This window comes from Macaca thibetana, chromosome 2 (genome assembly GCF_024542745.1).
Source record: "Macaca thibetana thibetana isolate TM-01 chromosome 2, ASM2454274v1, whole genome shotgun sequence".
NCBI lineage: Eukaryota > Metazoa > Chordata > Mammalia > Primates > Cercopithecidae > Macaca > Macaca thibetana.
Window position 1 is genome coordinate 38,753,808 of NC_065579.1, and position 27,565 is coordinate 38,781,372.

At 44.0% G+C, this 27,565-nt stretch overlaps 2 protein-coding genes and 1 pseudogene across 2 annotated transcripts in view; 1 reads left to right on the forward strand and 2 right to left on the reverse strand.

Moving 5' to 3' along the window:
- The window catches only part of MSL2 (MSL complex subunit 2), a 47,256-nt gene extending 32,201 nt beyond the window's left edge, over positions 1-15,055 (reverse strand). The window contains exon 1 of the mRNA XM_050779623.1: positions 14,558-15,055. Within this exon, the coding sequence (XP_050635580.1) occupies positions 14,558-14,699 (142 nt within the window). The 5' untranslated portion in view covers positions 14,700-15,055. The remainder of the gene's footprint in view (positions 1-14,557) is intronic.
- PCCB (propionyl-CoA carboxylase subunit beta) overlaps positions 1-27,565 on the forward strand; it is a 1,054,487-nt gene that overhangs the window by 895,912 nt on the left and 131,010 nt on the right. The window lies entirely within an intron of this gene.
- On the reverse strand, positions 24,822-25,208 carry LOC126948165 (60S ribosomal protein L31-like; annotated as a pseudogene).

Genomic DNA, 27,565 nt, shown 5'->3' on the forward strand with positions numbered 1-27,565 from the left:
CGGATCACGAGTTCAGGAGATCGAGACCATCCTGGCTAACACGGTGAAACCCCGTCTCTACTAAAATACAAAAAAAATTAGCCGGGCGAGGTGGCGGGCGCCTGTAGTCCCAGCTACTCGGGAGGCTGAGGCAGGAGAATGGCGTGAACCCGGGAGGCGGGGCTTGCAGTGAGCTGAGATCCGGCCACTGCACTCCAGCCTGGGCAACAGAGCTAGACTCCGTCTCAAAAAAAAAAAAAAAAAAAAATTGCCTATGTGCCCTAATACTTGGACTTATGTTTCCTACTAAAATTTTTTTAACAATTTTTGTATTTTGTTACTAAGCGATAAGCTAAAAGTGGCTTCAAAATGGCATCTACAAACACTTCAAATAACACATTCCAAGTATGAATAGTCTTTGGTCTCTAAAAATAAAAAGCAATACTGGGTAGCACTGTATTTTCTCTTTTCAACATTACTTTTTGAAATATTACCAAGAACCTGTTGAGATACAGGGTGTTAACACAGACAACTTATAAAGAAAAAAAGTCACTTTAGGAAGCCGAGGCGGGAGGATTACCAGATCAGGAGTTCAAGACCAGCCTGGCCAAAATGGTGAAACCCCGTCACTACTAAAAATACAAAAATTAGCCGGGCACAGTGGCTGGCGCCTGTAATCTCAGCTACTTGGGAGGCTGAGGCAGAAGAATTGCTTCAACCCAGGAGGTGGAGGTTGCAGTGAGCCAAGATCACACCATTGCACTCTAGCCTGGGTGACAGAGCAAGACTCCGTCTCAGAAAAAAGAAAGAAAGAAAGAAGTAGTTGGCTGGGCGCGGTGGTTCAAGCCTGTAATCCCAGCACTTTGTAGGGTGCAGGGGGCCGAGGAGGGCGGATCGTCTGAGGTCAGAAGTTCAACACTAGCCTGACCAACATAGTGAAACGTCTCTATTAAATACAAAATAAAAAAATAGTCAGGCGTGGTGGCGCATGCCTGTAGTCCCAGCTACTTAAGAGTCTGAGGCAGGAGAATCGCTTGAACCCAGGAGGTGGTGGTTGCAGTGAGCTAAGATTGCGCCACTGCACTCCAGCCTGGGTGACAGAGTGAAACTCCGTTTCAAAAAAAAAAGACGAGAGTAACAAAAATCATGAACCAAATATTTAGAATCATTTACATTTTTATGCTCATCATCTAGTATTTCATTATCACTTTAACTTTCTTAATGGTTCTTGTCTCTAAACGTTGATCTATTAAATGAATTATTGAAACAATATGAATAAGAGTTAATAAAACACATGACTAAGATTAAAACAATATGAAACCTTCATGAACGGAAGGATTAAGCTGAATTATTAACTGGTTATGGTACCACTATTTGTCTCATGCTCATTTGACATCTCTTCAAATGACCTCATTTTAAAGGAAGACAATTAAAATGTTTTCTCTTCTTCTAAAATAACAGAAGCCTTTTTACTACATGAACACCGTGGAACACCTTCTTGAGTCCGATTACTAAAGTGAAGAAATTGTTCTAGAGGGCAGTAAATGGTAAGCTCCAAAAATTTGTTCACAACCCCATCCAGCTCAATGTTTTAAAATCAAAACTTGGCCGGGCGAGGTGGCTCACACCTGTAATCCCAGCACTTTGGGAGGCTGAGGCAGGTGGATCACCTGAGGTCAGGAGTTGAAGACCAGCCTGGCCAACATGGTGAAACCCCGTATCTACTAAAAATATAAAAACTAGCTGGGCGTGGTGGTGGACGCCTGTAATCCCAGCTACCTGGGTGGCTGAGGCAGGAGAATCGCTTGAACCCAGGAGACGGAGGTTGCAGTGAGCTGACACAGTGCCACTGCACTCCAGTCTCAGCAACAGACTAAGACTGTCTCAAAAAAATTTAAAAAATAAATAAATAAAAATAAAATCAAAACTTATGTGATCTGAAGAAAAAGAAAAAAGTTCTAAATATAAATTTTCTTTAAAAATCAAAACTTAAAAAACAAGATGAAAACACTGAAGGCAAATTTCTCACACAGCTTTCAAGAACAAATCTAAGTTCTTTAAATGTTGTAACACTGTCCAGTAGAACTTCATGCAACAATGGAAATGTTTTATATCTGCAATGTCCAATAAGGAAGCCATTACACTCACATGTGGCTACTGAGCATTTACAATGTTGTTAAGGATAAAAGAAGAACTGGATTTTAAATTGCATTTACTTTTAATTAAATAAAATTTACATTGTCACATATGGCCAGTGGCTTTGTATAAAACATAGGTTTAGAATGTGATCTTACTCTGCTTCCAGACAAAAATGGAATAATCAGATTTACTCTCCTAACTGAAATAACTAAAAAACAGGCTAGAACAATAGGTTTTCAAATATTGACCAACAAGCAGCACAGGACAGTAATCCCTGAAAGGGGGAACAAATATAAACCCTACAACCGTCCCAGCTTATTGCCTGGGGATACTTTTCAGGCCAAAAAGCACAGGCAGGGAGAATCCAAAGCCTGGATTAAGCAGGGGGAAAGAAAAGAAAAATAAAAGCTCCCCTGAGTTGAGAAGACAGAGCTGGAAGCCAAGGCAGCTGGACTTCTCAGAGTGAAGCACAGAGATGACAGAGCTGCACAGAGAAAGAGGCCCAGAGTGGTATACCAGGTCACTCTGAGGTCTTCAGCTGAGTACTGATTAATTAGCACATGTGTGTAAACTACCAGAGAAGCCCCAGAAAGAAGCAGTGGAAACAATCCCCATAACTCACAGAAGTAGCAGAGTAATTCCTCCTTCCACTACCCAAAGTGAGAAATCCCACAAGGCATCAGATGAGCAGTCAAAAGGTTCCTGCCCTCAGTAGCATGGAAAAACTAGTCTCTAAAGGCTGCTGTGACTCTGCTAAACAAAAGCTTAAAAAACAAGGCTTGAAAGGATCAAACAATCTCCAAGTAACTTAGCCTCATCCCAGAACAAAGTTCAAGAATATTTGTAGTACAAAAATATCCAGCAACAAGGTAAAACTCACAATAGCTGGAATCCAATCAAAATTAACCAGCCCTAGAAAGAAGCAAGAAAATATAACCCATGATAAGAAGAAAAACCAGGGCGAACAATAAACCCAGAAAATGAAACAGATGATAGAATTAGTAAACAAGAACATTAAAAATGAAAATTATATTAAGCCAAATGTGGTGGCTCACTCCTGTAACCCCAGTACTTTGGGAGGCCAAGGTAGGAGGATTACTTGAGGCCAAGAGTTCAAGACCAGTCTGGGCAACACAGGTAGACCCCCATCTCTACGAAAAATTTTTAAAATGAAATTTTTTTTTTTTTTTGAGACAAGGTCTCAGTCTGCCACTCAGGCTGGAGTACAGTGGCATGACCTCAGATCACTGCAACCTCTGCCTCCTGGGCTCAAGCAATCCTCCCACCTCGGCCTCCCAAGTAGCTGTGACTAGAGGCACGCGCCAACCACGTCCAGGTAATTTTTGTATTTTTTGTAGAGGCAGGGTTTTGCCATGTTGTCCAGGCTAGAAAAATTAAAGTTATTGAAATGGTAGTTATTTTAACTATATCCCGTAAGTTCAGAAAGGTTTCATAAACCTACCAACAGAGCTTCAAAATACATGAAGCAAAAACTGATATAACTGAAGAGAAACTGAAAACACATACAGTTGAGATTTCAACTCAATAATTGACAAAACTACTAAAAGTCTGTAAGGATAGAGAAAATAATGAACAATGCTATCGACTAACTTGTGAAAATGTTTTTACTGACCAGAAACATTGTGAACTAACAACTGTTCTCTAACTGCCAAACAAGATAAGTAATCCTGACTCTTATCCAGGTAATAAGATTTCACAAAATAACTGAAGATCACAACATCATTAGAATTCTATGGTTCTGGCCAGGCATGGTGGCTCACGCCTGTAATCCCAGCACTTTGGGAGGCCAAGGCGGGCAGATCACGAGGTCAGGAGATCGAGACCATCCTGGCTAACACAGTGAAACCTCGTCTCTACTAAAAATACAAAAAATTAGCCAGGCGTGATGGTGGGCACTTGTAGTCCCAGCTACTCGGGAGGCTGAGGCAGAAGAATCAGTCGAACCCGGGAGGCGGAGGGTGCAGTAAGCCAAGATGGTACCACTGCACTTTAGCCTGGGCAACAGAGACTCCGCCTGAAAAAAAGAATTCTATGGTTCTGGGCCGGGCGGGGTAGCTCACGTCTGTAATCTCAGCACTTTGGGAGGCCAAGGCAGGCAGATCACCTCAGGTCAGGAGTTCCAAGACCAGCCTGGCCAACATGGTGAAATCCGTCTCTACAAAAACACACACAAAAAATTAGCTGGGCAAGATGGCAGGAGCCTGTAATCCCAGCTACTCCAGAGGCTGAGGCGGGAGAACCCCTTGAACCCAAGAGGCAGAGGTTGCAGTGAGCCGAGATCGCACCACTGCACTCCAGCCTGGAAGACAGAGCGAAACTCCATCTCAAAAAAAAATAAGAATTCCATGGTTCTGAACAACCTCTAGCGTACAAGAAGTGGTCTGGATAAATCCTTCATTCCTGAGAATTACAAACCCAAATTCTTACAGGAGGCAAATAGATAAAGCTCTAAAAAAGAAAAAGAAAAAAAAAAAGAAAAACACTGGCAAAGGTTAGGTGTGACCAAGGGCAAACTGAAGAGGACATACTCCTACCACCAAAGAAAAAAGCCAATCTCTCAAGTCTAGCCAATGATGCTACGTCATAAGGGAATGCTTCCAATTCAGTGCTTCCACTGTTGCAAAACCTCATACTTTTCCAGGAAGTGCCTAAAATTTGGATTTTTATGTGAAGTCTAGGTTTGGAAACAGTAACCACCAATTCAGTTTTGTTGTTTTTTTTTTTTTTTTTTTTTTTTTGAGACTGAGTCTTGCTCTGTAGCCCAGGCTGGAATGCAGTGGCACAATCTCAGTTCACTGCAACCTCTGCCTCCCAGGTTCAAGCAATTCTTCCGCCTCAGCCTCCCAAGTAGCTAAGTAGCTGGGACTACAGGCATGTGCCACCACACCCGACAAATTTTTTTGTATTTTTATTAGAGACGAGGCTTCAGCATGTTGGCCAGGATGATCTCAAACTCCTGACCTCAAAGGATCCGCCCGCCTTGGCCTCCCAAAGTGCTGGGATTACAGGTGTGAGCCACTGCGCTTGGCACTATTCAGTACATTTTTAATAAAACTGAAAAAAAAAAAAGGTCTGGAAACCAAATTCACAACCAAATTTATGCTCTAATCCAACAACCTCATCTTACAAACGAAACAGAAAAATTAATTTATTCAAGTCATCACAGAAGAGAACTTCATCTAACCATATCTAAAATACTACAGATATGGACACAAAAATCACCCTTTTAGAGAAAACTAAAACAAGGATGCTACCAGAATAACTTAGGACATGACTCTTTTTTTTTTTTTTTTTTTTTTTTTGCAGGGCGGAGGGAAGGGGAGGGGGAGACAGAGTCTCACTGTCACCCAGGCTGGAGTGCACTGGCGCAATCTCGGCTCAATGCAACCTTCACCTCCTGGGTTCAAGCAATTCTGTGCGCACCAGCACGCCAGGATAATTGTTGTATTTTTTGTAGAGACAGTGTTTCCCCATGCTGGCCAGGCTGGTCTCAAACTCCTGACCTCAGATGATCCACCTGCCTCAGCCTCCCAAAGTGCTGGGATCACAGGCGTGAGCCACCACGCCCGGCCAGGACACAACTTCTCAGAAATGACAAAGTTGTCTTCCAACATCGAAGGGCAAAATTTTATCAAAGGCTTTCTGAATTATTCCAGAAGACAAAAATAAAATCAATGGAGACAATTACATACAGAGAAGGTGACTTGGGCAAAATGGAAGCAAAAAAAAAAAAAAGTTGTTCTAAAAGAGGTTATCAAAACAATGGCAAGGCTATTTTGCAGAATATTTAGCTCAATTACCACAACCATATTGCTAAAATCCCCGAAGAATTCTTTAACTAGGCTATCCTTACATTACTTCAAACCTAGACTGCCTCAACTCTTCAGGTTCCCCAAAAATCAACATCCTTCCTTACTTCATTTCTGATATGAACTAAATCACCTTTCGACTCCTTCAATTTTTCCCATGTGTCTGTATCAAACTGCCAGGTTTTGTCAGTTCTTCAACACCATTGTATAACTGTCCCTAGATATCCATGGGTGATTGGTTCCAGCATCTCGCTTGAATACCAAAATCTGCAGATACTCAAGTCCTTGATATAACATGACATAGTATTTGCACTTAACCTAAGTATAGCCTCCTCTATTCTTCTAATCAGGGGTCCCCAAGCCTCCAGGCCATGGACAGGCACCAGTCCTTGGCCTGTTAGGAACCAGGCTGTACAGTAGGAAGTGAGCAGGAAGTGAACTGGGTCCAGCAAGCAAAGCTTCACGGCCACTCCCCATTGCTCGCATTACCACCTGAGCTCTGTCAGATCTGCAGCAGCATTAGATTCTCACAGGAGCACAAACCCTACTGTGAATTGTGCATGCAAGGGATCTAGGCTGCACACTCATTACGAGAATAATGCTTGATGATCTGTCACTGTCTCCCACCACCCCTAGATGGGACCCTCGCAGGAAACAAGCTCAGGGCTCCCACTAATCCTACATTATAGTGAATTGTATAATTATTTCATTATATGTTACAATATAATAATAATAGAAATAAAGTGCACAATAAGTGTAATGTGCTTGAATCATCCTGAAACCATCCCCCAAACCCGTGGAAAAATAGTCTTCCATGAAATCAGTTCCTAGCGCCAAAATGGTAGGGAACTGCTGCTTTAAATCATCTCCAGATAACTCATAATACCTAAACAATGTAATACTATGTAAGTACTTGTTATACTGTAAGGCTTAGGGAATCATGACCAAAAACAAGTCCATACATGTTCAGTACAGTCGCAATTTTTTCCCAAATATTTTAGATCCAAGGTTGTTTGAATCCACGAATGCAGAACCCACAGATATGGAGGATTAGCTGTACATTTTATCAAGTATATGTTATGTGAAAGCACTGTGCTAGACATACCAATGTAAGACTAGAAAACATCTCATTTAATCAATTCACAATGACAGAAGCCCAGCTATGACAAAGACGGCATAACACATTTCAAATTAAAATGTTATGATAACCATAAGAATGATCAAATGTTCCCTTTTCATTTTATGTTGTTCCCTTTCTTTTCACTCCCACCACTCTATTCAGGCCTCATTAAAGAATCCTCTTATTAGAGACTCCAAACAAACCACATTTGGCCGGGCGCAGTGGCTCACGCCTGTAATCCTAGCACTTTGGGAGGTGGAGGTGGGAGGATGACCTGGGGTCAGGACTTCAAGACCAGCCTGGCCAACATGGTGAAACCCTGTCTCTACTAAAAATACAAAAAAAAAAAAAAAATTAGCCGGGTGTGGCGGGCGACTGTAGTCCCAGCTACTCAGGAGACTAAAGCAGGAGAATCGCTTGAACCAGGAGATGGAGGTTGCAGTGGGCCAAGATCACACCATTGCACTCCAGCCTGGGTGACGGGGCAAGACTCCATCTCAAAAAAAAAAAAAAAAAAAATTCACCTCTAAATTAATATTTTCTAAAACAATTTCAATCGTATCACTATCCTACTTAAATACTGTTTTTCAAATGCTAACAACACTGGTTTGCAAATCCTCATCCCAATCAAGATGGGCAGTTAAAATGCAGATTACAAGGGCCTGTCCACAGAGATTCTAATTCAATCAGTCTGGTGTAATGATTAGGAAATCTGGATTTTAATAAGCTTTTAGGTGATTTTGATTCAGGTGGCCTGTAGAATATATTTTAAAAAAAAAAAAAAGAAAGAAAGAAACAGGTCTACAGGTTGAATGTCACATTCCTTAGCTTGGGATGAAAATGTTCCACACAAAAGGCTCCTGAATAACCACTATAGGGCCAGGGCTCTCCTACAAGGGCTCTTCATTCCAGATAAACCCAATTTACTGCTGTTCACACAAGCCAAAGGTTTTCTCCTTCAGGACTTACTTAAAAATGTCCACTAGGCCAGGTGCGGTGGCTCATGCCTGTAATCCCAGCACTTTGGGAGGCCAAGCTAGGGGATCACGAGGTAGAGAGATCAAGACATCCTGGCCAACATGGTGAAACCCCGTGTTTACTAAAACTACAGTAATTAGCTAGGCATGTTGGGGCATGCCTGTAGTCCCAGTTACTCAGGAGGCTGAGACAGGAGAATCGCTTGAAACCATGAGGCGGAGGTTGCAGTGAGCCGAGATCGCACCATTGCAGTCCAGCCTGGCAATGGAGTAAGACTCCATCTCAAAAAAAAAAAAAAATCCACTAACAGGCTGGGTTCAGTGGCTCATGCTTATAATCCCAGCATTTTGGGAGGCCAAAGCGGAACGACTGCCGGAGGCCAGGAATTCAAGACCAGCCTGGGCAATACAGCAAAACCCCATCTCTACAGAATATCTGAAAATTAGCAGGGCATTGATGGCGCATGCCTGTAGTCTCAGCTACTCAGGATACTGAGGTGAGAGGATTGCTGGAGCCCACATCAAGCCACTGCACTCCAGCCTGGGCGACAGAGCAAGACTCTGTCTCAAAAAAAAAAAAAAAAAAAAGTATCCATTACACCATTTCTCTTGGCCCAACTCAACTCTCACACCTACCAGATCTTACCAGACTGAAACAATCTCATCTGCCTAATCCTACAGTACCATACTGCCTGCCTTGAGCCATCATTTAAACCATTATTACCTTTTCAACTTATCGTAAGATGAAGGGCTGTGAATCAAACCTCTTTTCATCTCAGCACTAGGAACAATCCATTTAGGGAGTCCTTTCCCTAAGACAATGTCATCTTGCATAAACATACCCAAGTAGGAGCAAATATTTTAGAACTTTTATAGATTTATCTTAGGAAAAGAGATCATACAAGCCTGGGCAACACGGCAAAACCGTCTCTACAAAAAAAAAAAAAAAAAACAAAAAATAAGGTGGGCATGGTGGCGCACGCCTATAGTCCCAGCTAATTGGGAGGCTGAGGTGGGAGGACAGCTTAAGTCCAAGAGATCGAGCTGCAGTGAGCCATGATCATGCTACCACACTCCAGCCTGGGCAACAGAAGAAGACCCTGTCTCAAGAAAATTTAAAAATATATATATATATATATCAAACAGTTAAAAAAAACTAGATCTGATATATCTGCTGTCTATAGCTGAATTGTACCTGCCAAGAAAATTACTAACTACACAGTTCTTCCTTACCTGCATACTAGATGAATGTGCTCTAAAGAATTCTTCCCAGATCAGAAAACAGGTAAACAAGAAAAAAACTGTTAAAATAGACCCTGTTTTAACACCAATGATTAACCTCTGACCAAAGAGCTATTCAAAAACAAATTCTACAGAAATAAATACACTTTTATGGTTAATTTCTGAAACTTTACACATACAAAAACGTTAACTGGTAAGTTTTCTACAAATATCAACCAGGCCCGGGGGTGCACTCTTGTAGTTCCTGCTACTTGGGAGGCTGAGGTGGGAGGATCACCTGGACCCGGGAGACAAATGTTCCAGTAAGCCAAGATCATGCCACTGCACTCCAGCCTGGGCAACACAGCAAGACCCTGTCTCAAAAATAAAAAATTACTAACTTTTCTATCGTGACACATGAGGTTGGTTATAGCTTACATGCCTCTACTCAGTAGTTGGCCAATAATTGTTGGTTTACTTTAATGTCTTCCCTATAACACTGACCAATATATATGGGCCTGTGCCACGTGTCTTATTCTATCCTAGCATCTAGAACATCACAGGTGACCAATAAAGACATAGTACAGGTTACCGGGACTCACGCCTGTAATCTCAGCATTTTGGGAGACCAAGGCCAGGTGAGTTCAAGACCAATCTAGACAACACAGCAAGGCCACATCTCTACAAAAAAAAAATTTAAAAATTAGCCAACCACATATGGTGGCGCACACCTGTAGTGTTAGCTACTCTGGAGGCTAAGGCCAGAGGACTGGAGTTTGAGGCTGCAGTGAGCTATGACTGCACCACTGCACTCCAGCCTGGGTGACCAAACAAGATCGTCTCCAAAAAAAAAAAGGGAAACATTCATGTTCCTGGGTTTGACCATGATAATTTCCAAATATCTCCAAGAGTAATATTTTTCCATTTAACATGACCCTCCAATCCTAACAGGATTTTTGATTGTATACATCAGACTTGTTACATCATTTGAAGAGTTACAAGTTTAATGAAAACCTAAAATCCTTAGGCCAAAATTTATCAAGTCTCATGTTATCAAAAGAAAAAAACAATTCTACTTTCTGATAAAGGAAGTCCAACATCTAGAAAAGGAGCGAGAAATCGACACTTAAAAATAGTACCCATAGTGATTTTGTCTTGGTCACTTTCTGTGACCTAGAAAGTACAGTAATTCTCTACAGTAAGGCTATCCCATTCACTAGAAGCTTCAGAAGGTTTAAATATACAAACCAATTGAAAAACAAGCACGATAATCAGCTAATTAACATATCAAAGAACAATAATAACAAAACTGTAACTGCAGTGAATAATCTAGGTTTGACAATAATTGACCTGATAGTTTATAGTCTCTTCCCTCACCTCCTCCCACCTTTCTCTACTGTGCAAAGCTGGGTTATTAAGTACCTAATACATGCCAGACACTGAATCTGTAGACTTGTTCTCATGGGTTCAAAAACTTTTTTCAGTCCGAGCAGGGGTGGCTCACACCTGTAATCCCAGCACTGTGGGAGGCCAAGGCGGGCGGATCACGAGGTCAGGAGTTCAAGACCAGCCTGGCCAACATGGTGAAACCTCATCTCTACAAAAAATACAAAAATTAGCTGGGCATGGCGGCAGGCATCTGTAATCCCAAGCTACTTGGGAAGCTGAGGTAGGAGAATCGCTTGAACCCGGGAGGTGGAGGTTGCAGTGAGCCAAGATTCCGCCACTGCACTCCAGCCTGGACAACAGAGCAAGACTCCGTCTCAAAAAAAAAAAAATTTTTTTTTTTCAGGCCAGGAGCCACAGCGGCTTACATCTGTAACCCCTGCACTTTGGGAGGCCAAGGCATGAGGACAGCTTGAGCCTAGGAGTTCAAGATCTGCCCAGGCAACATGGCAAGACCCTATCACCACAAAAACTTTAGCTGGGCATGATGGTGCATGCCTGCAGTTCTAGCTAATTAGGAGGGTGAGGTGGAAGGATTGCATGAATCCAGGAGTTTAAGGCTGCAGTGAGCTAGGATGGCACCACTGCACTCCAACCTGAGCAAGCACTCCAACCTGAGCAACACAGCAAGATCCTGTCTCAATAAAAAGTTTTTTCAAACCACTTAAAAATAAGCCCACACATAACACAAATTTGGAGAAACAAACTTGAAGGAGATAAAGGAAACTGGCAAAAAGTTAAAGCAATGCGCCTACACAGTAAGTAAAAGCCAAATTTCAACCTAATTGCAAAGTTTGAAGGGCTTTTTCCCTCCCTCACCTCTTCCTCTGAGGCTGTCATAAACACCTACATGTTAAGTCACTAGGCAGGAGAGAATGTGAAGCAGAAGAAATACGAAAATGTAAAAGAAAAAGGTGTCTTCCCTAAGAAGTTTATTATATATATCAGGAAAATCAAACTGATATAAAAACTGCACTGAAAGGAGTTATAAGTACCTTACGACTGGAACAAGAGAACAAATATAACTTTTTAATTTTTTGAGCCAGAGTTTCACTCTGTCGCCCAGCCTGGAGTGCAGTGGCACAATCTCCGCTCACTGCAACCTCCGCCTCCCAGGTTCAAGCAATGTCTGGCAATGGGCCTCAGCCTCCCAAGTAACTGGGATTACAGGCACCCGCCACCACACACAGCTAATTTTTGTATTTTTAGTAGAGATGGGGTTTCACTATGTTGGCCAGGCTGGTCTCCAACTCCTGACCTCAAGTGATCCGCCCACCTTGGCCTCCCAAAGTGCTGGGATTACAGGCACCTGACCAGAGGAAACTTTTCGCTGCAGTGAGCAAGGAAGACTTCACCAAGGAGGCAGGGAGTTGAGTTAGGCCTTTAGAAAAAAAGGAGTGTATTAGGCAGAAGAAACTTAAGAAAACAAAGATTTTTAAAAAAAGAAAAAAAAGAGGAAGATATAAAGCATGTCTGAAAGGGCAAAAACATCAATCCAGTTAAAACAAAAATTATGTAAAACCACAGTTGAATGAAAGAATGAAAAGGTAGTAGCGGGTCAAATCTACAGGACGTGTTGAAACAAGTTCCCTAATTAAGCATTACGACAGAATTAAACTTCATTTTTACATGTGTATTATTTTCGTGAAATAAGACTGCATGCACATTCACATATTAATTTGAATGCACGTATGCTTTTCATCTAAGGAAAAAAAGTCTAGTACGCACCTGGTACAAAGATATGTAAATGCTGGAGCTAAATTCAAATAACTGATTTTTTTTTTCTATCTCTTGATAACCACAGACTTATGTCCAAAGAGATGGGAGGAAAAAAACCTGAACCTACATCCCTATTACTGAAACCATGCCAGCTACTCAATTATAAGGGAGAAGCAGAACTCACAGATCTTCCACAGGATGATGTGAAATAAGAAAGCCCTGTCAGAAAAATTCCCCTTAGGATGATGTGAAATAAGAAAGCCCTGTCAGAAAAATTCCCCTTGTGTTGCCAAGACTGACAAAAAATAAAAACAAAAAAGGCTACAGTTGGACTTTTAAATGTAGTTTTATCTTTAATGCCATTATTTAAAGTCCAGGTTAGAACCTGGGAAAATGTTCAATTAGACCACCACTACCAACCGAAAGCTATTAATAAGAACTTAAAACCTCTGAGGTTCTTAATAGTTTTAGGATAGTGGTGGTCTACACAACTCAAAACTACCGTTTCCCTCTTAAATTAGAGAGCTAAGTCTCACCCATCTAGTAAACAGGTGACCTACCAGATTCTGCAAATGTTAACTGATAATGACATCACTCTCAAATGCTGTTTCAGCAGGACAGAGTGGGCCCTCCCTCTTTCCCCTACCTCACCAAAGTAGCACCCTACGGCCGTCACCAAAGGAAAAGAAAAAAAAAAAGTGTATGGAGAAGGAAGTTATGGCAGCTCCATTTCCTCAGTCCTCAAACTATCAAAATATGTGAGGACACAAAAAAAAGCACTCCAAAAAAGCGGGAGTAGACTGAGAGGTTACCATGAAATCAAGCAAATTTTTTATACACCTACATTTGCAAAACTTAAGCTGAAAGGAAACTCAATCTAGCCGAAAATTCTCATTTTACACATCAAGAAACTGAGGCCCAGGGCAGTTAGGTGATTTGCCCGGGGCGACTATTCCTCTATATAGGTGTTAAGTGTCTGTTACCAGTCAGAGCAGCACTTAATGACTTACTCAGTTACTTAAATGTTTATGACAGTAAGTACCTGTCTTGCAAAAAACACCACCACCTCTTCTGCACCCATTCAGTGTCTTGCTTCAGGATCTATATAGAAAACGCTGGATAAACCTCAAATGAATATTATTTCTCCCTTCAGCCACAACTGTCCCAAATTACTCTTCTTCCTTTATCTAATTTTAAAGAAAGCGGAAGCCTTAACGTGCCTGAATTTCCCAGGTTCTAACTAAACAAGTGGATCACCAAAACTTCAAAACTTCGGATAGACTATTAAGTAGAGCATACATATTACTGCTGTGCCAGTTGCCCTTTCCTTTGTATTAACGTCTCAGTCCAGGTTTTTCGAAAAGCAAGTAATTATTATACCTGCACAGTTAACACTCAAATTATCACTTTTGAGATATTTTCCTTAGACAATTTAGCATATCTCTTCTATCTTAAAAATAATTAAAAAGTATCCTACCTACCACGAGTTAATATTTTTTGAACAAACACATCTAAAATAACCCTCGACGAAGCCAAAGTATGTTAAACCACAAAATGAAAACGTGGTAAGTAAAAATCCCACCAGTTAAAAAGCACTTCGAGTACCACCAGCCTTCCCCGGCTTGCTGTTAACCGTCAAACCGTCAAAGCATTTGGGGAGGAACCGGGGGGAAAGTTCCGCGCCGGGTTCTCCAGCTGTGGGTTCATCAGCTTAGCCCACCACTCCCACGTAACACCAGCTTGGGGAAATGCAAACACGCCACATGTGCATGTCTTCGTCATGTTTAACCACTTTTAACCGCTGTAGGTACGAAATCAGCTCCCGCGGCAAAGTATTGTGCATGCATGTTACCCCCACTTAAACCACTACCACCAGATGAACCGAGGCGAATTAAACCATTTTGAACGTTAACGCCACTGCACAAAGCGGTCTGAAAGGGTTCTCTGCCTTTCTGAAATGCCGGGCAAAAGTCCCTCGGCGAGTTTCAAAACTAATGACCGCACAGCGCGGCACAAATAACAAAAGCTTAATACCAACCACCAGGCCGTCGACCCGCTCACGTTACCACTGCCCAGAAGGCTTTTTAAAAACAAGCATTGAAAGGGAACAATAAAAAGCATCTCACCGCAAACACAGCACGAAAGGGACTGTCGGAAGTAAGGCAAGAGCCTGTTAATCTCAGTAAACGCCTTGGGGTCTCCGGGGTCGTAGTTGAGCACTAGGCGGCTCGCGGAAATGTAGAGAGCAGTAGCATTCACGGGGTTCATTGCAGACACTTCGACACCAATGGCTCCCGGTTGAAAAGAAATTCCGGATCCAACTTTGTAAGCAGCCAGGGAACGATGGCGAATTTGCAACAATTCGGAAGAAATCAGAGCCGAACCATTGGCCAAACAAGTAACCAGAATCCGTGCAAGTTTGTGGAGCTGAAGCAATCCTCCCACACATGGGGCCTTGGCGCCCCTCCGTCCCTGAGACTTCCAAAAATATAAGAGAGAGAGAGAGAAACCAGCGTTCGAGTTCGTCCGGAGCGACCACAGAGCGCAGAACGCGGCGGCTTGGGCGCTCGGGGCGGGACTCGGCGCTCAGTCTAGCCCCGCGGCTCGGCGGGCGGCCTGCACTCGAGCTCCATCTCCGGACACGGAGGCGCCTCCTCAGGTCGAGCTGGCGGGCGCGGGAGCAGGCCCCGGCCCCGTCTGAGGCGCGACACGCTTCTCCCGGGCTGCAGAGCCTCTTACTCCATCCCAGTGCAGGGCGCGGAGGCGGCGGCGAAGGCAAGGACGACGGTCGGGCGGCGGCTTCCCGGATCTAGTGCAAGACACCGCGGCGGCGACGAAGGTTGCTGTTGCGGCTGGCGGACGCCGTCGCCGCACTCTCCATATCGGACGCGGGGCCCAGACTGCGCCCTGGCTCTCCGCCCCGTAGGCTGCAGCCCGCAGTTCCCCGAGGTGGCGAGGCGGGCGAGAGTCCTCAACCCGGAGGGGAGGGCCGGGGAGGAAGTGCGCGGGCCGCCGCCGGCGGGCGGGAGGGGGCGGGGAGCAGGCCCGGCCGGGCCGCGGCGGCGCCCCTCGCTCCTCAGTCGCACACTCCGGGGTCACCACACGCAAGCGCCGCCCCCTCACTGCCCGGCCATCTTTTCGGCGCCGCACACACAGACGACTCCTCGACCGAGCACGACGGCCGCCGCCGCCCTCAGCGCCTTCCCGGCCGCGGGAGGCAAGCGCTCACACCGCCAGGCCCCGCCGCCGCCGCCCAGCGCACACAGCAAGGCCTCGCCGCCCTCACCCCGACTCCACGCGCCACCCCAGCTCGGTAGGGCCCGGGCTGCTGCGGCCTTAATGGATCCCGCGGGCTGTGCGGCGCCTCAGGCCTCTGCTGGCGGCGACGACGACCGTTACCCCAACGGGCAAAGCCACTGTCATCCCCGAGACTCCCCCGCCGCCGTCGTCGCTAGCGCTCGCACGCATGCGCAGAGCACACTCTCACCCCTCCCCCCCTTTCCTCCCTTCGCTTCCCTTTTCCCTTGCTTCTCCTCTAACAACCCCCTCCACAGCCTCCCAGAGCTACCGGCTCACTCCACGCATGCGCAAGCCGCTACCTAGCTCCGCCGCCTTTCGCCCTTACGCGTGCGCTTTGACCGCCCACCCAGAAAACCGGATAAACACATCAGCCCGCTCGCGCCAGTCCCTCACCGCTGCCAACCCACCCTGGGCTCACTGCGCATGCCTGGCTCTCCACTTCGGCTCTCAGAACGGAGCATGCTCTCTGCGAGCCGACAGCTCTCGCCGCCCCTCCCCCACGTGCTCTCAAATTCCCTCTCCCAGGCATGTGGGCTGTGGTGAAACATTCGTTAGCTGGCACATCCTTCCCCGGTGTGGGCTGCAGGCTTCCCGCATTACACTGCTTCTGTGCCCGCCAACGCCGGGGCCCGACTTGGTAGCGCCATGTGGCGCTCTGCACTGGCCTGAATGCGGCCTCTCGTCCTGACTGACCGCGCTGTGAGGAAATAGCCTCGCCAGGCCCCAAGCCCCGCCCTCGCGGCCTTTCTCCTGGAACGGCTCACCCCGACCGCGGAAAGGGCGCAGCCTGGGCCGGTTGGCTGGCTCTCGCCGAGCCGGAATGATTGCTGCAGTGAACGTGGCTGCGCGCCCAGCAGGCGTGCAGACGGCTTTTGCCGGTTCGGGGCCGCGGTCAGCGCCTCTCTGCGGTGGTTCGCAGTCGGAGGTCTCTAAGGCCCTGGCTGACTGTGTGTAAGCGTGGAGGCTCGAACCCACCCCCCGCGCGTACCCGTCGGACCCGGGCTGTTCCCACGGCCTCTGGTCCCTGGACTCGAGCGGCCTCGCCTTCATGGGCGCCGATCAGGACTTCACCGAGCTCTCACCGGAACAGAGTCGTGTTTTAAAAACAAAACGAACTCCCTTTTTTTTTTTTTTTTGAAAGATTTAGCTTTTTCAAAAGACCTAGCTCTTCTATGTGAACAGATGTCTTGAAAAATGCTCTAGAACAAACCCAAATCCTTGCGAATATTTTGTTTTTTAAAACAAGCTTTTGCCTTTTGTTTTTGCAGGAGATCAAGGGCACTGGGATATAAATAAACAAAAGCCTAACTTAATGGATGACTTCCCTCCCTTCTCAAAGTACAAAACCTTTTTTGAGTAGCACAAATAGTAACAGGCCATAGGAAGCATTTCTTATCTCTGTACACACCAAAGCTTCTCAGCACAATTTTTCATGCACAGTAGACACTCTACACGTTTGCAAAGTGAAAATTATGATGTGTGTAAATCTTTTGTGGCACATGTTACATATGTACACAGGCACGTATATGACACATGTAAATGTGGTACATGTTAGTTACAAGCTGCCACTTGAGGTGAGTAGAAATAGTTAAGGTATCAAGGGAACCCATACAATTTCGATTTATAATTTCTATTATCGTTTGAAGGCAGGTTTGTGGTTTTTTTTTTACCAGACCTACCATATTACCAACACTTAAATATTAAGCAGTAAGAATCCAACTTCCTAATTTTGATTAGTTGTGCAAACTGTATTTGGTAGCCTTATACGTGGAAAATGACAAATACTCTAAAAGCCACTCTCATTTTTAAAAGCTCCTCTTTTTTTTATAAGAGATCTTTTCTAAGCTCTCCTTCAAATAAAACTGTTACATGGTTCTATTTTTACTCTAGATTCTAAGGGCTTCTCCCACAACACACAGGTTCTCCCCAAGAGGAGCAACACAGAGAGTAAAATAATCAGCACTGTTTTCCGTTAAGGCAGAATAAATTAGCAGTCACCCTAGGCAAGTGATTATTTGCAGGGCATTAACCTTGCTAATTTTCTCATAACTGGATTTTTACAAATTATGGTAGTTAGAGGTAAAGAATCTTGAAGTATATTCTCTTCTAATATTTATTGGCTGGATTGGGCCTTGCCTAAAAAGGAAACAAATGAATTGTTTATAGAAAATGAAGTGCTTCGGCAAAAGAAACTATCAACAGGGTAAACAGATAACCTACAGAATAGGACAAAAAATCTGCAAGTTATGCATCCAACAAAGGTCTAATATTCAGAATCTATAAGGAACTTAAGAAAAATGACCATCAAAAAACAATCCCATTAGGCCGGGCACGGTGGCTCAAGCCTGTAATCCCAGCACTTTGGGAGGCCGAGACGGGCGGATCACGAGGTCAGGAGATCGAGACCATCCTGCCTAACCCGGTGAAACCCCGTCTCTACTGAAAAATACACAAAACTAGCCGGGCGAGGTGGCGGGTGCCTGTAGTCCCAGCTACTCGGGAGGCTGAGGCAGGAGAATGGCGTAAACCTAGGAGGCGGAGCTTGCAGTGAGCTGAGATCCGGCCACTGCACTCCAGCCTGGGCGACAGAGCGAGACTCGTCTCAAAAAAAAAAAAAAAAAAACACATTAAAAAATGGGCATAGGACATGAACAGACACTTCTCAAACGAAGACAAAAGCCAGGTGCGGTGGCTTATGCCTGTAATCCCAACACTTTGGGAGGCCTAGAGGGGCGGATCACCTGAGGACAAGAGGGCAAGACCAGCCCGATCAACATGGTGAAACCCCATCTCTACTAAAAATACAAAAAAATTAGCTGGGAGTGGTGGCGGGTGCCTGTAATCCCAGCTACTCCAGAGGCTGAGGCAAGAGAATTGCTTGAACCCATGAGGCAGAGGTTGCAGCCAGCCAGGATCGAGCCACTGCACTCTAGCGTGGGCGACAGAGCAAATGCCAAAAAAAAAAAAAAAAGAGAGAGAGAGAGAGAGACATACAAGCAGCCAATTAATGTATTAAAAAATGCTCGGCCGGGCATGGTGGCTCACACCTGTAATCCCATCAATTTGGGAGGCTGAGGTGGGCGGATCACAAGGTCAGGAGATCCAGACCATCCTGGCTAACACGGTGAAACCCTTTCTCTATTAAAAAATACAAAAAAAAAAAAAAATTAGCCCGGTGTGGGTAGCATGTGCCTTCAGCTACTCAGGAGGCTAGGAGGCTGAAGCAGGAGAATCACTTGAACCCCAGAGGCGGAGGTTTCAGTGAGCTGAGATTGTGCCATTGCACTCCAGCCTGGTGACAGAGCAATAATCCATCTCAAAAAAAAAAAAAAAAAAATGGGAAAGAAAGAAAAAGAAAAGAAAAAAAAATGCTCAACATCACTAATCATCAGAGAAATGCAAATCCAAACCACAATGATATACCCTCTCACCACACAGTCATAATGGCAATTATTAAGTCAAAAAATAACAGATGTTGGGGACGTTCCAGAGACAAGGGAATGTTTATACACTGCCAGTAGGACTGTAAATTAGTTCAGCCACTGTGGAAAGCAGTTTGGAGAATTCTCAAAGAACTTAGAACTACCATTTGACCCAGCAATCTCATTACTGGCTATATACCCAAAGGAATATAAGTCATTCTACCAAAAAGACATGCACTCATCTGCTTATCGCAGCACTGTTTACATAGCAAAGAAATGGAATCAACCTAAATGCCCATTGGCAATGGGCTGAATAAAGAAAATGTAGTACATATACACGATGGAATACTACACAGCCATAAAAAATTATGTCCTAGCCAGGCGCTGTGGCTTACACCTGTAATCCCAGCACTTTGGGAGGCTGAAGTGGGCGAATCACCTGTGGTTGAAAGTTCGAGACCAGCCTGACCAACATGGAGAAACCCCGTCTCTACTAAAAATAAAAAATTAGCTAGGCGTGGTGGCACATGCCTATAATCACAGCTACTTGGGAGGCTGAGGCAAGAGAATTGCTTGAACCCGAGAGGTGGAGGTTGCAGTGAGCTGAGATCACACCGTTGCACTCCAGCCTGAGCAACAAGAGAGAAACTCCGTCTAAAAAAAAAATTATGTCCTTTGCAGCAACACGGATGCAACTGGAGGCCATTGTCCGAATTAACACAGGAACAGAAAACCAAATGCTGCATGTTCTCATTTATAAGTGGGAGCTAAACATTGAGTACACATGGACATAAAGATGAGAACAATAGACACTAGAGCCTACTTTCTGGGGAAGGGCGAGAGGAGGTTTTGAAAGTCAAAACCTACCAGGGTTGGGCACAGTGGCTCACACTTGTAACCCAGCACTTTGGGAGGCAGAGGCGGGGGAATCATTTGAGGTCAGGAGTTCAAGACCAGCCTGGCCAACATGGCGAAACCCCATCTCTAATAGTCTCTAATAGTAATACCAAAAATTAGCCAGGCCTGGTGGTGCATGCCTATAGTCCCAGCTACTGGGGAGGCTGAGGCAGGAGACTCACTTGAACCCAGGAGGCGGAGGTTGCAGTGAGTCGAGATTGCAACACTGCACTCCAACCTGGCCAACATAGTGAAATTCCGTCTCTACTAAAAATACAAAAATTAGCCAGGTGTGATGGTGCATGCCTATAATCCCAGCTACTCCAGCCTGGGCTACACAGCCAGACTCCCTCTCAAAAAAATAAATAAATAAAAAGTAGAAAACAATGGTAAAGGTGGTAAATTATATATGCATATTTTACCTAAATAAAAAAATCACTGAAGGGAGGCTGAGGCAGGAGAATCGCTTGAACCTGGAAGGCAGAGGTTGCGGTGAGCCGAGATCGCGCTATTGCACTCCAGCCTGGGCAGCAAGAGCGAAACTCCGACTCAAAAAAAAAAAAATTAAAATTAAAAAACCACTGAAATAAATGTAGTTTGATTTTTTAAAAAAATACATTAAAGTGCTTTATTTAGGAAAAATCATATGTAACTCAAATTTCTTTTTTCTTTTTTCTTTTTTTGAGATAGTCTCACCTAGGCTGGAGTGCAGTACTTACTGCAGCCTCAGCCTCCTGAGCTCAAGCAATCTTCCCACTTCAACCTCCTGAGTAGGTGGAACTACAGGTGCACACCACCACATCTGGTTAATTTTTTTTTTTTTTTTTTGTATTTTTTGTAGAGACAGGAGTCTAGCCCTGTGGCTCAAGCTAGAGGGATCTGACTCCAGCCTCAGCCTCCCAAAGTACTGAGATTACAGGCATGAGCCACAGTGCCCGGCCTATAACTCACATTTATTTTTATTCTTTTATGTTTAGTTCTGGGGTACATGTGCAGCATCTGCAGGTTTGTTACGTAGGTAAACATGTGGTATGGTGGTTTGCTGCACCTGTCAACCCATCACCTAGGTCTTAAGCCCAGTATACATTAGCTATTTTTCCTAATACTCTCCCTTTCCCCACCCCCCATCTGCAACAGGCTCCATCCAGTGTGTGTTGTTCCCCTCCCTGTGTCCATGTGTTCTCATTGTTCAGCTCCCACTTATAAGTGAGAACATGTGGTGTTTGGTTTTGTGTACCTGTGTTAGTTTGCTGAGGATAATGGCTTCCAGTTTCATCCATGTCCCTGCAAAGGACATGACATCATTCTTTTTTATGGCTGCCTAGTATTTCATGGTATATATGTACCACATTTTCTTTGTCTAGTCTGTGGGTATTTGATGGGCATTTGGGTTGATTCCATGTCCTTTCTATTGTAAATAGAGCTGCAGTGAACATACACATGCATATATCTTTGTAATAGAATGATTTATATTCCTTTGGATATATACCCAGTAATGAGATTGCTGGGTCAAATGGTATTTCTGGTTCTAGATCTTTGAGGAATCACCACACAGTCTTCCACGATGGTTGAACTAATTTACATTCCCACCAACAGTGTAAAAGCACTCCTATTTCTCTGCAACCTTGCCAGCATCTATTGTTTCTTTACTTTTTAATAATGATGTTCTGACTGATGTGAGATGATATCTCATTATGGTTTGCATTTCTCTAATCAGTGATGTTGAGCTTTTCTTCATATGTTTGTCGGCTGCATGAATGTCTTCTTTTGAGAAGTGTGTTCATATCCTTTGACCACTTTTTAATGGGCTATTTTCTGGTAGATTTGTTTGAGTTCCTTGTAGACTCTGGATATTAGAGCTTTGTCGGATGGATAGATTGTAAAAATATTCTCCCGCTCTGTAGGGTGCCTGTAATTTTTTTTTTTTTTTTTTTTTTTTTTTGTAGAGATGGGAGTCTAGCCATGTTGCCTAAGCTGAAGCTATCCGCCCCCAGCCTCAGCCTTCCAAAGTGCTGGGACATCAGGCATGAGCCACAAATTTCTTACACTATCAATTTAAGACAATGTCTTCCTTTTTTTTTTTTTTTTTTTTTTTTTTTTGGAGACGGGGTCTTGCTCTGTCACCCAGGCAGGAGTGTAGTGGCAAGATCTGGGCTCACTGCAGCCTCTACCTCCTGGGCTCAGGTAGCTCAGCCTCCCAAGTAGCTGGGACTACAGGCACACACCACCACAAATTTTTAGTACACACAGGGTTTTGCTATGTTGCCCAGGCTGGTCTGAACTCCTGGTCTCAAGCTATCTGCCTGCCTCAGCCTCCCAGAGTTCTAAGATTACAGGCGTGAACCACTGTACCCAGCCTGAAATTTAAATTTAACAGCATTCTGTATTCTATCTGGTAATCTGAAGTGTGTTTGCTTTCACTATAACCTTATGTTGTTTTCAGTCTTGCCTTGGAAACTCTTGTGAATGGAGTTCTTTTCATTTCATCAACATGTGTTTACTGAGCCCCTGCTCTAGCAAAGCCCTGTACCAGAGTCTAGTAAAACAGGCTCTGACTTTTAGGTCAGAGGTCCTTTCTTACTCCTTTTTGTATCAATTACACAACTCAGTAAAATTTTTCAGTCATGGTTTCTCATTCAAGTCAACCCCTCTGGACTCATTTAGTTCAAGGGTCACCATATGAAGTAAGAGAAAATTAACCTGCTACTGGGTGTATAAATTGATGGAATATTTCTGAAGGACAACTGGTAATATTGAAAGGTTGTAAAGTTTGCAGAGCCTCAAAACTAGCAGTTCCACATAAGTCTCTAATTGATCCTAAGTTACAGATTCCCAAACTTTCTTGGTTCATGGTGCCTTTAGCATCTCAGTAGTTTTTCACCACACTTTTAGGCCAAAAGAAATATGAAATAGTTTGTGTTTTGTTTTGTTTTGGGGTTTTTTGCCTGTTTGTTTATTTGTTTGTTTTTGAGATGGAAGCTAGTTCTGTCGCCCAGGCTGGAGTGCAATTGCGCGATCTCGGCTCACTGCAACCTCCACCTTTCGGGTTCAAGCGATTCTCCTGCCTCAGCCTCCCAATAGCTGGGATCACAGGTACCCACCACCACACCCAGCTAATTTTTGTATTTTTAGTAGAGAGGGGGTTTCATGTTGGCCAGGCTGATCTCAAACACCTGACCTCAGGTGATCTGCCCGCCTCGGCCTCCCAAAGTGCTGGGATTACAACCATGAGCTACCATGCCTGGCCTGAAAGAGTTTTTTAAGTAGTTAGGTCCAAACAACTTAATGAGTATTTATGCCCTAACTTGGTAGCTATTTGAAAAAGTAGGCCAGGCACGGTGGTTCAAACCTGTAAAACAAACACCTAAAAATCTCTTCACAATCCTAGATTATTGTCTTAGATCTCTGGTTCCCAAAGAGTGCACCAATGTACCCCCAGGTGCCACAAAGAACTCATAGAGAAGCCGGATGATATTTCAACCTTGTGAGGAAAATATTTGACATTTGTTGGGTACTGTAAAAATTACAGTTTCAACATTAGATCACCTTACATTCCTTTCAATGAGGTTATATCTTTGCAAAACTGGGTTTTTGCTGGTGCTGTGACCAAAATAAAGCATTCCACAAAAATCCATGTGATCTGGGAAATGAGGGTGATGATGTCCAATCTGATTTTTCTTTTTTTTTTTTTTTTGAGACAGAGTCTCGCTGTGCCACCAGGCTGGAGTGCAGCGGCGCGATCTCTGCTCTCTGCAACCTTTGCCTCCCGAGTTCAAGCAATTCTGTCTCAGACTCCCGAGTAGCTGGGACTACAGATGCCTGCCACCATGCCCGGCTAATTTTTTGTATTTTTAGTAGAGACAGGGTTTCACCGTGTTAGCCAGGATGGTCTCGATCTGCTTACCTCGTGATCCGTCCATCTTGGCCTCCCAAAGTGCTGGGATTACAGGCGTGAGCCACAGCGCCCGGTCAGAGATTTTTATATAATAGTCATTGCAGTTGTTTATACTATTTTAAAAAGTAGAACCGATCCAAACTTCCAGATTGAAAACAACCTATATTATGGATATATCTATGTAGTAGAATATTATATAGCTATTAGGAATGATGTAAAAAATTAAAATGATATAAAAATGTATTTATTGACAGAAGAAGATATTCATAATATATTAATTTTTTTAAACCCTGATTAACAGAACCATTTTGGAAAAACTAAATATCCATGTATTATAAAAAGATGACTGTAAAGACATACACCAAAATATTATTTTTTTCTGTATAGTGGGATTGTGGCAAATACTTGTTTTTCTTTTTTTTTTTTTTTTTTTTTTTTTTTTTTTTGAGACGGAGTCTCGCTCTGTCGCCCAGGCTGGAGTGCAGTGGCCGGATCTCAGCTCACTGCAAGCTCCGCCTCCCGGGTTTACGCCATTCTCCTGCCTCAGCCTCCGGAGTAGCTGGGACCACAGGCGCCCGTCACCGCGCCCGGCTAGTTTTTTGTATTTTTTTAGTAGAGACGGGGTTTCACTGTGTTAGCCAGGATGGTCTCGATCTCCTGACCTCGTGATCCGCCCGTCTCGGCCTCCCAAAGTGCTGGGATTACAGGCTTGAGCCACCGCGCCCGGCCTGAAAATACTTGTTTTTCTTATTGTCTGTATACCCATTTTGAATTAAAGCTTCCCTCTTCTGTTCTCCAATATTGCCAAGTGCTTACCTTTTTTTCTTTTTTGAAGGCAGTTTTATAACTTTATTTGATGTATTTGACGATCAGCGATTAGTTCTCATCCATGTTGACAGTCTATAGATTTTTGAAGGTGATAACAGGTACATAGGTAACCAAAGTATAGAAATTATTCGGTAAATCTTCACCCTCATTACGTTTTCTGGACAACAGCACACAGATTCAGTATGGGACATTCCTTGTTCCTTTGACCCAGACAGCTTTGTTGAGCCTGGTATCAATGCGCACATCTGGAGTTCCCGTCTCCTTCATGGCAAATTTCTGAATCTCTTTGAGTGCCCTAGGGGCACACTTCTGGAAGCCCACTCCATAGATGCGGTTGTGAATGTCGATGGTGTATGCTCAGGTCACTACCTCTTTGATGGCAGAACGGCCCTTTTTCTTCTCGCCACCCTTCTTTGCGGAAGCCATTCTGCCGGGTCCAAGTTGATAAAAAGCATGCTTAACTCTTTTGTTGCACTACCACACTATGTTGCAGTTGTTGGTTTAGCCCTGTTTCCTCCGCGTTATATTTCTATAACTCTTAGAAGGTCAGAGTTTTCTCCCTCTTTGCCTCTTATCCTCATTGCTTAGCATAAGGTCTGACATATAATAGGAATTCAATAATTGTTAAAATGATTAGTGTGACAATATAAGTAAAGTCACTAGTATAGTGTGTGGTGCACAATAGGCATGGAGAAATGTTTGTGGTCCCAGCTACCTAGAAGGCTGAGGTGGGAGGATTGCTTGAGCCTGGGAGGAGGAGGTTGTGGTGAGCTGACATAGCACCACTACACTCCAACCCGGGTGAGAGTGAGACCCTGCCTCAAAAACAAAGCAAAAGCCACAAATGCTTAATCTACTGTCATTGTGGAAACCAATAAATCTAATTAACCACGATCTATGGGAAAGTGAAAATAGCATAATCTAAACTCATGAAAAATCTTCAGAGATTGGCCAGAGTAGTACTTCTTTATAGGGAGCAGTAAACCACATGAAATTAAACTGGGATCTAATTCAGACTGATACTTCTGTTCTTTCCTGATCATTCCTTTCTGACCATTACCAAACTTCCTCTTCCATCCTGGGCTCTTAGCTGTGGTCATAGCTCTCCCCTCCTCAGTCCTAGAGCTCCCAAGAACCACTTCCCTTCCCCCTCCAAGCAATTCCTGCTGATATATTTTCCATAACGTTTTCCAAATCAATGTATCTCTCCATTGATTTAATCCAAAAACATGTATTTAGCAAGTCAAGCACTCATTTATTTTACACCTCAAATATTAAAATTGTTTTTATCTTCTTCACCTCTAACTCCAGCCTTAACAAAGCAGCTTGCTTTATTGGTCATCTACCTAAGATAGCGCCAAACACATTAAGGGACCCACTAAATGTTACTGTTTTTATTCCCCAAGACACTTTCAACACTATTCAAATGCCTATTAAGTTTGTCCATTCATTTATGCAACCAACGTTTATTGCCAGTTATATGCCAGGCATTCAGAATACAAAAATGAATAATTCAACAGTTTCTAGCCCTCAAAGAGTTCACAGTCTAGTTGGGGTGGCAGCTATGTACACGGCTAATTTATAATTCAGAGTAGTAAGGATTTGGGGATCTACTTGACACAAATCTAAAATGTCTTAGCAGATATTTCTGTTACAATATGAGTTAAACAAGCTTGTGTGGACTTTCTTGAGAAAAATAACTACAATTATTCATGGCATTGTTTCTAAGGGAAAATGTGTTCTGCATTCCAAACAGTCAATTTAAAATTGAATTTTTGGAATACAGCCTATTTTTCCCTGGGGGTTGTCTATTTCTCATTATCTAAGAATCCCTCTCTGTCTTAGGACAGTTTTCATACACACCTCCCACCTGTTTTACATAGCCTATGGTACTACCTGCAGGTTGCAGAGTTTCATTGTCACCACCTTCCTCACCAGGGCTCTGCACTACATGTTTAAGATAGTCCTCTGGTCAAGCAGGTTGAGTTAAGCAGGTAGGACTAAAGAAGCCCTAAATTTGACTGTTTTAACATTTCACTATTAGAGAAGGTAGTGAGAAAGAGTCCATCAAGTGAGTGATGAAAAGTTTGGTATTGCTGCTATGTCTAAAGGAGAGAGGGAATTGATTAAGGACGTTAAAAAAGATAACTCATGCCTGTAATCCCAGCACTTTGGGAGGCCAAGGCGGGCGGATCACAAGGTCAGGAAATCAAGACCATCCTGGCTAACACGGTGAAACCCTGTCTCTACTAAAAATACAAAAAAAATTAGCCGGATGTGGTGGCAGGCGCCTGTAGTCCCAGCTACTTGGGAGGCTGAGGCAGAAGAATGGCGTGAACCCGGGAGCCAAGATTGCGCCACTGCACTCCACTCTGGGTGATAGAGCGAGACTCCCTCTCAGGGAAAAAAAAAAAAAGATCGCAGGAGTGTTTTTAAAAGGGTACATCTCTAAGATAAAACAGGATTTCCAAAGATATCTAACCATAGGGTCTTAGACAATAGAGGTTTTTTTTTGTTGTTTTTTTTTTGAGACGGAGTCTCGCTGTGTCGCCCAGGCTGGAGTGCAGTGGCCAGATCTCAGCTCACTGCAAGCTCTGCCTCCCGGGTTTTTACGCCATTCTCCTGGCTCAGCCTCCCGAGTAGCCAGGACTACAGGCGCCCGCCACCTCGCCCGGCTAGTTTTTTGTATTTTTTAGTAGAGACGGGGTTTCACCATGTTAGCCAGGATGGTCTCGATCTCCTGACCTCGTGATCCGCCCGTCTCGGCCTCCCAAAGTGCTGGGATTACAGGC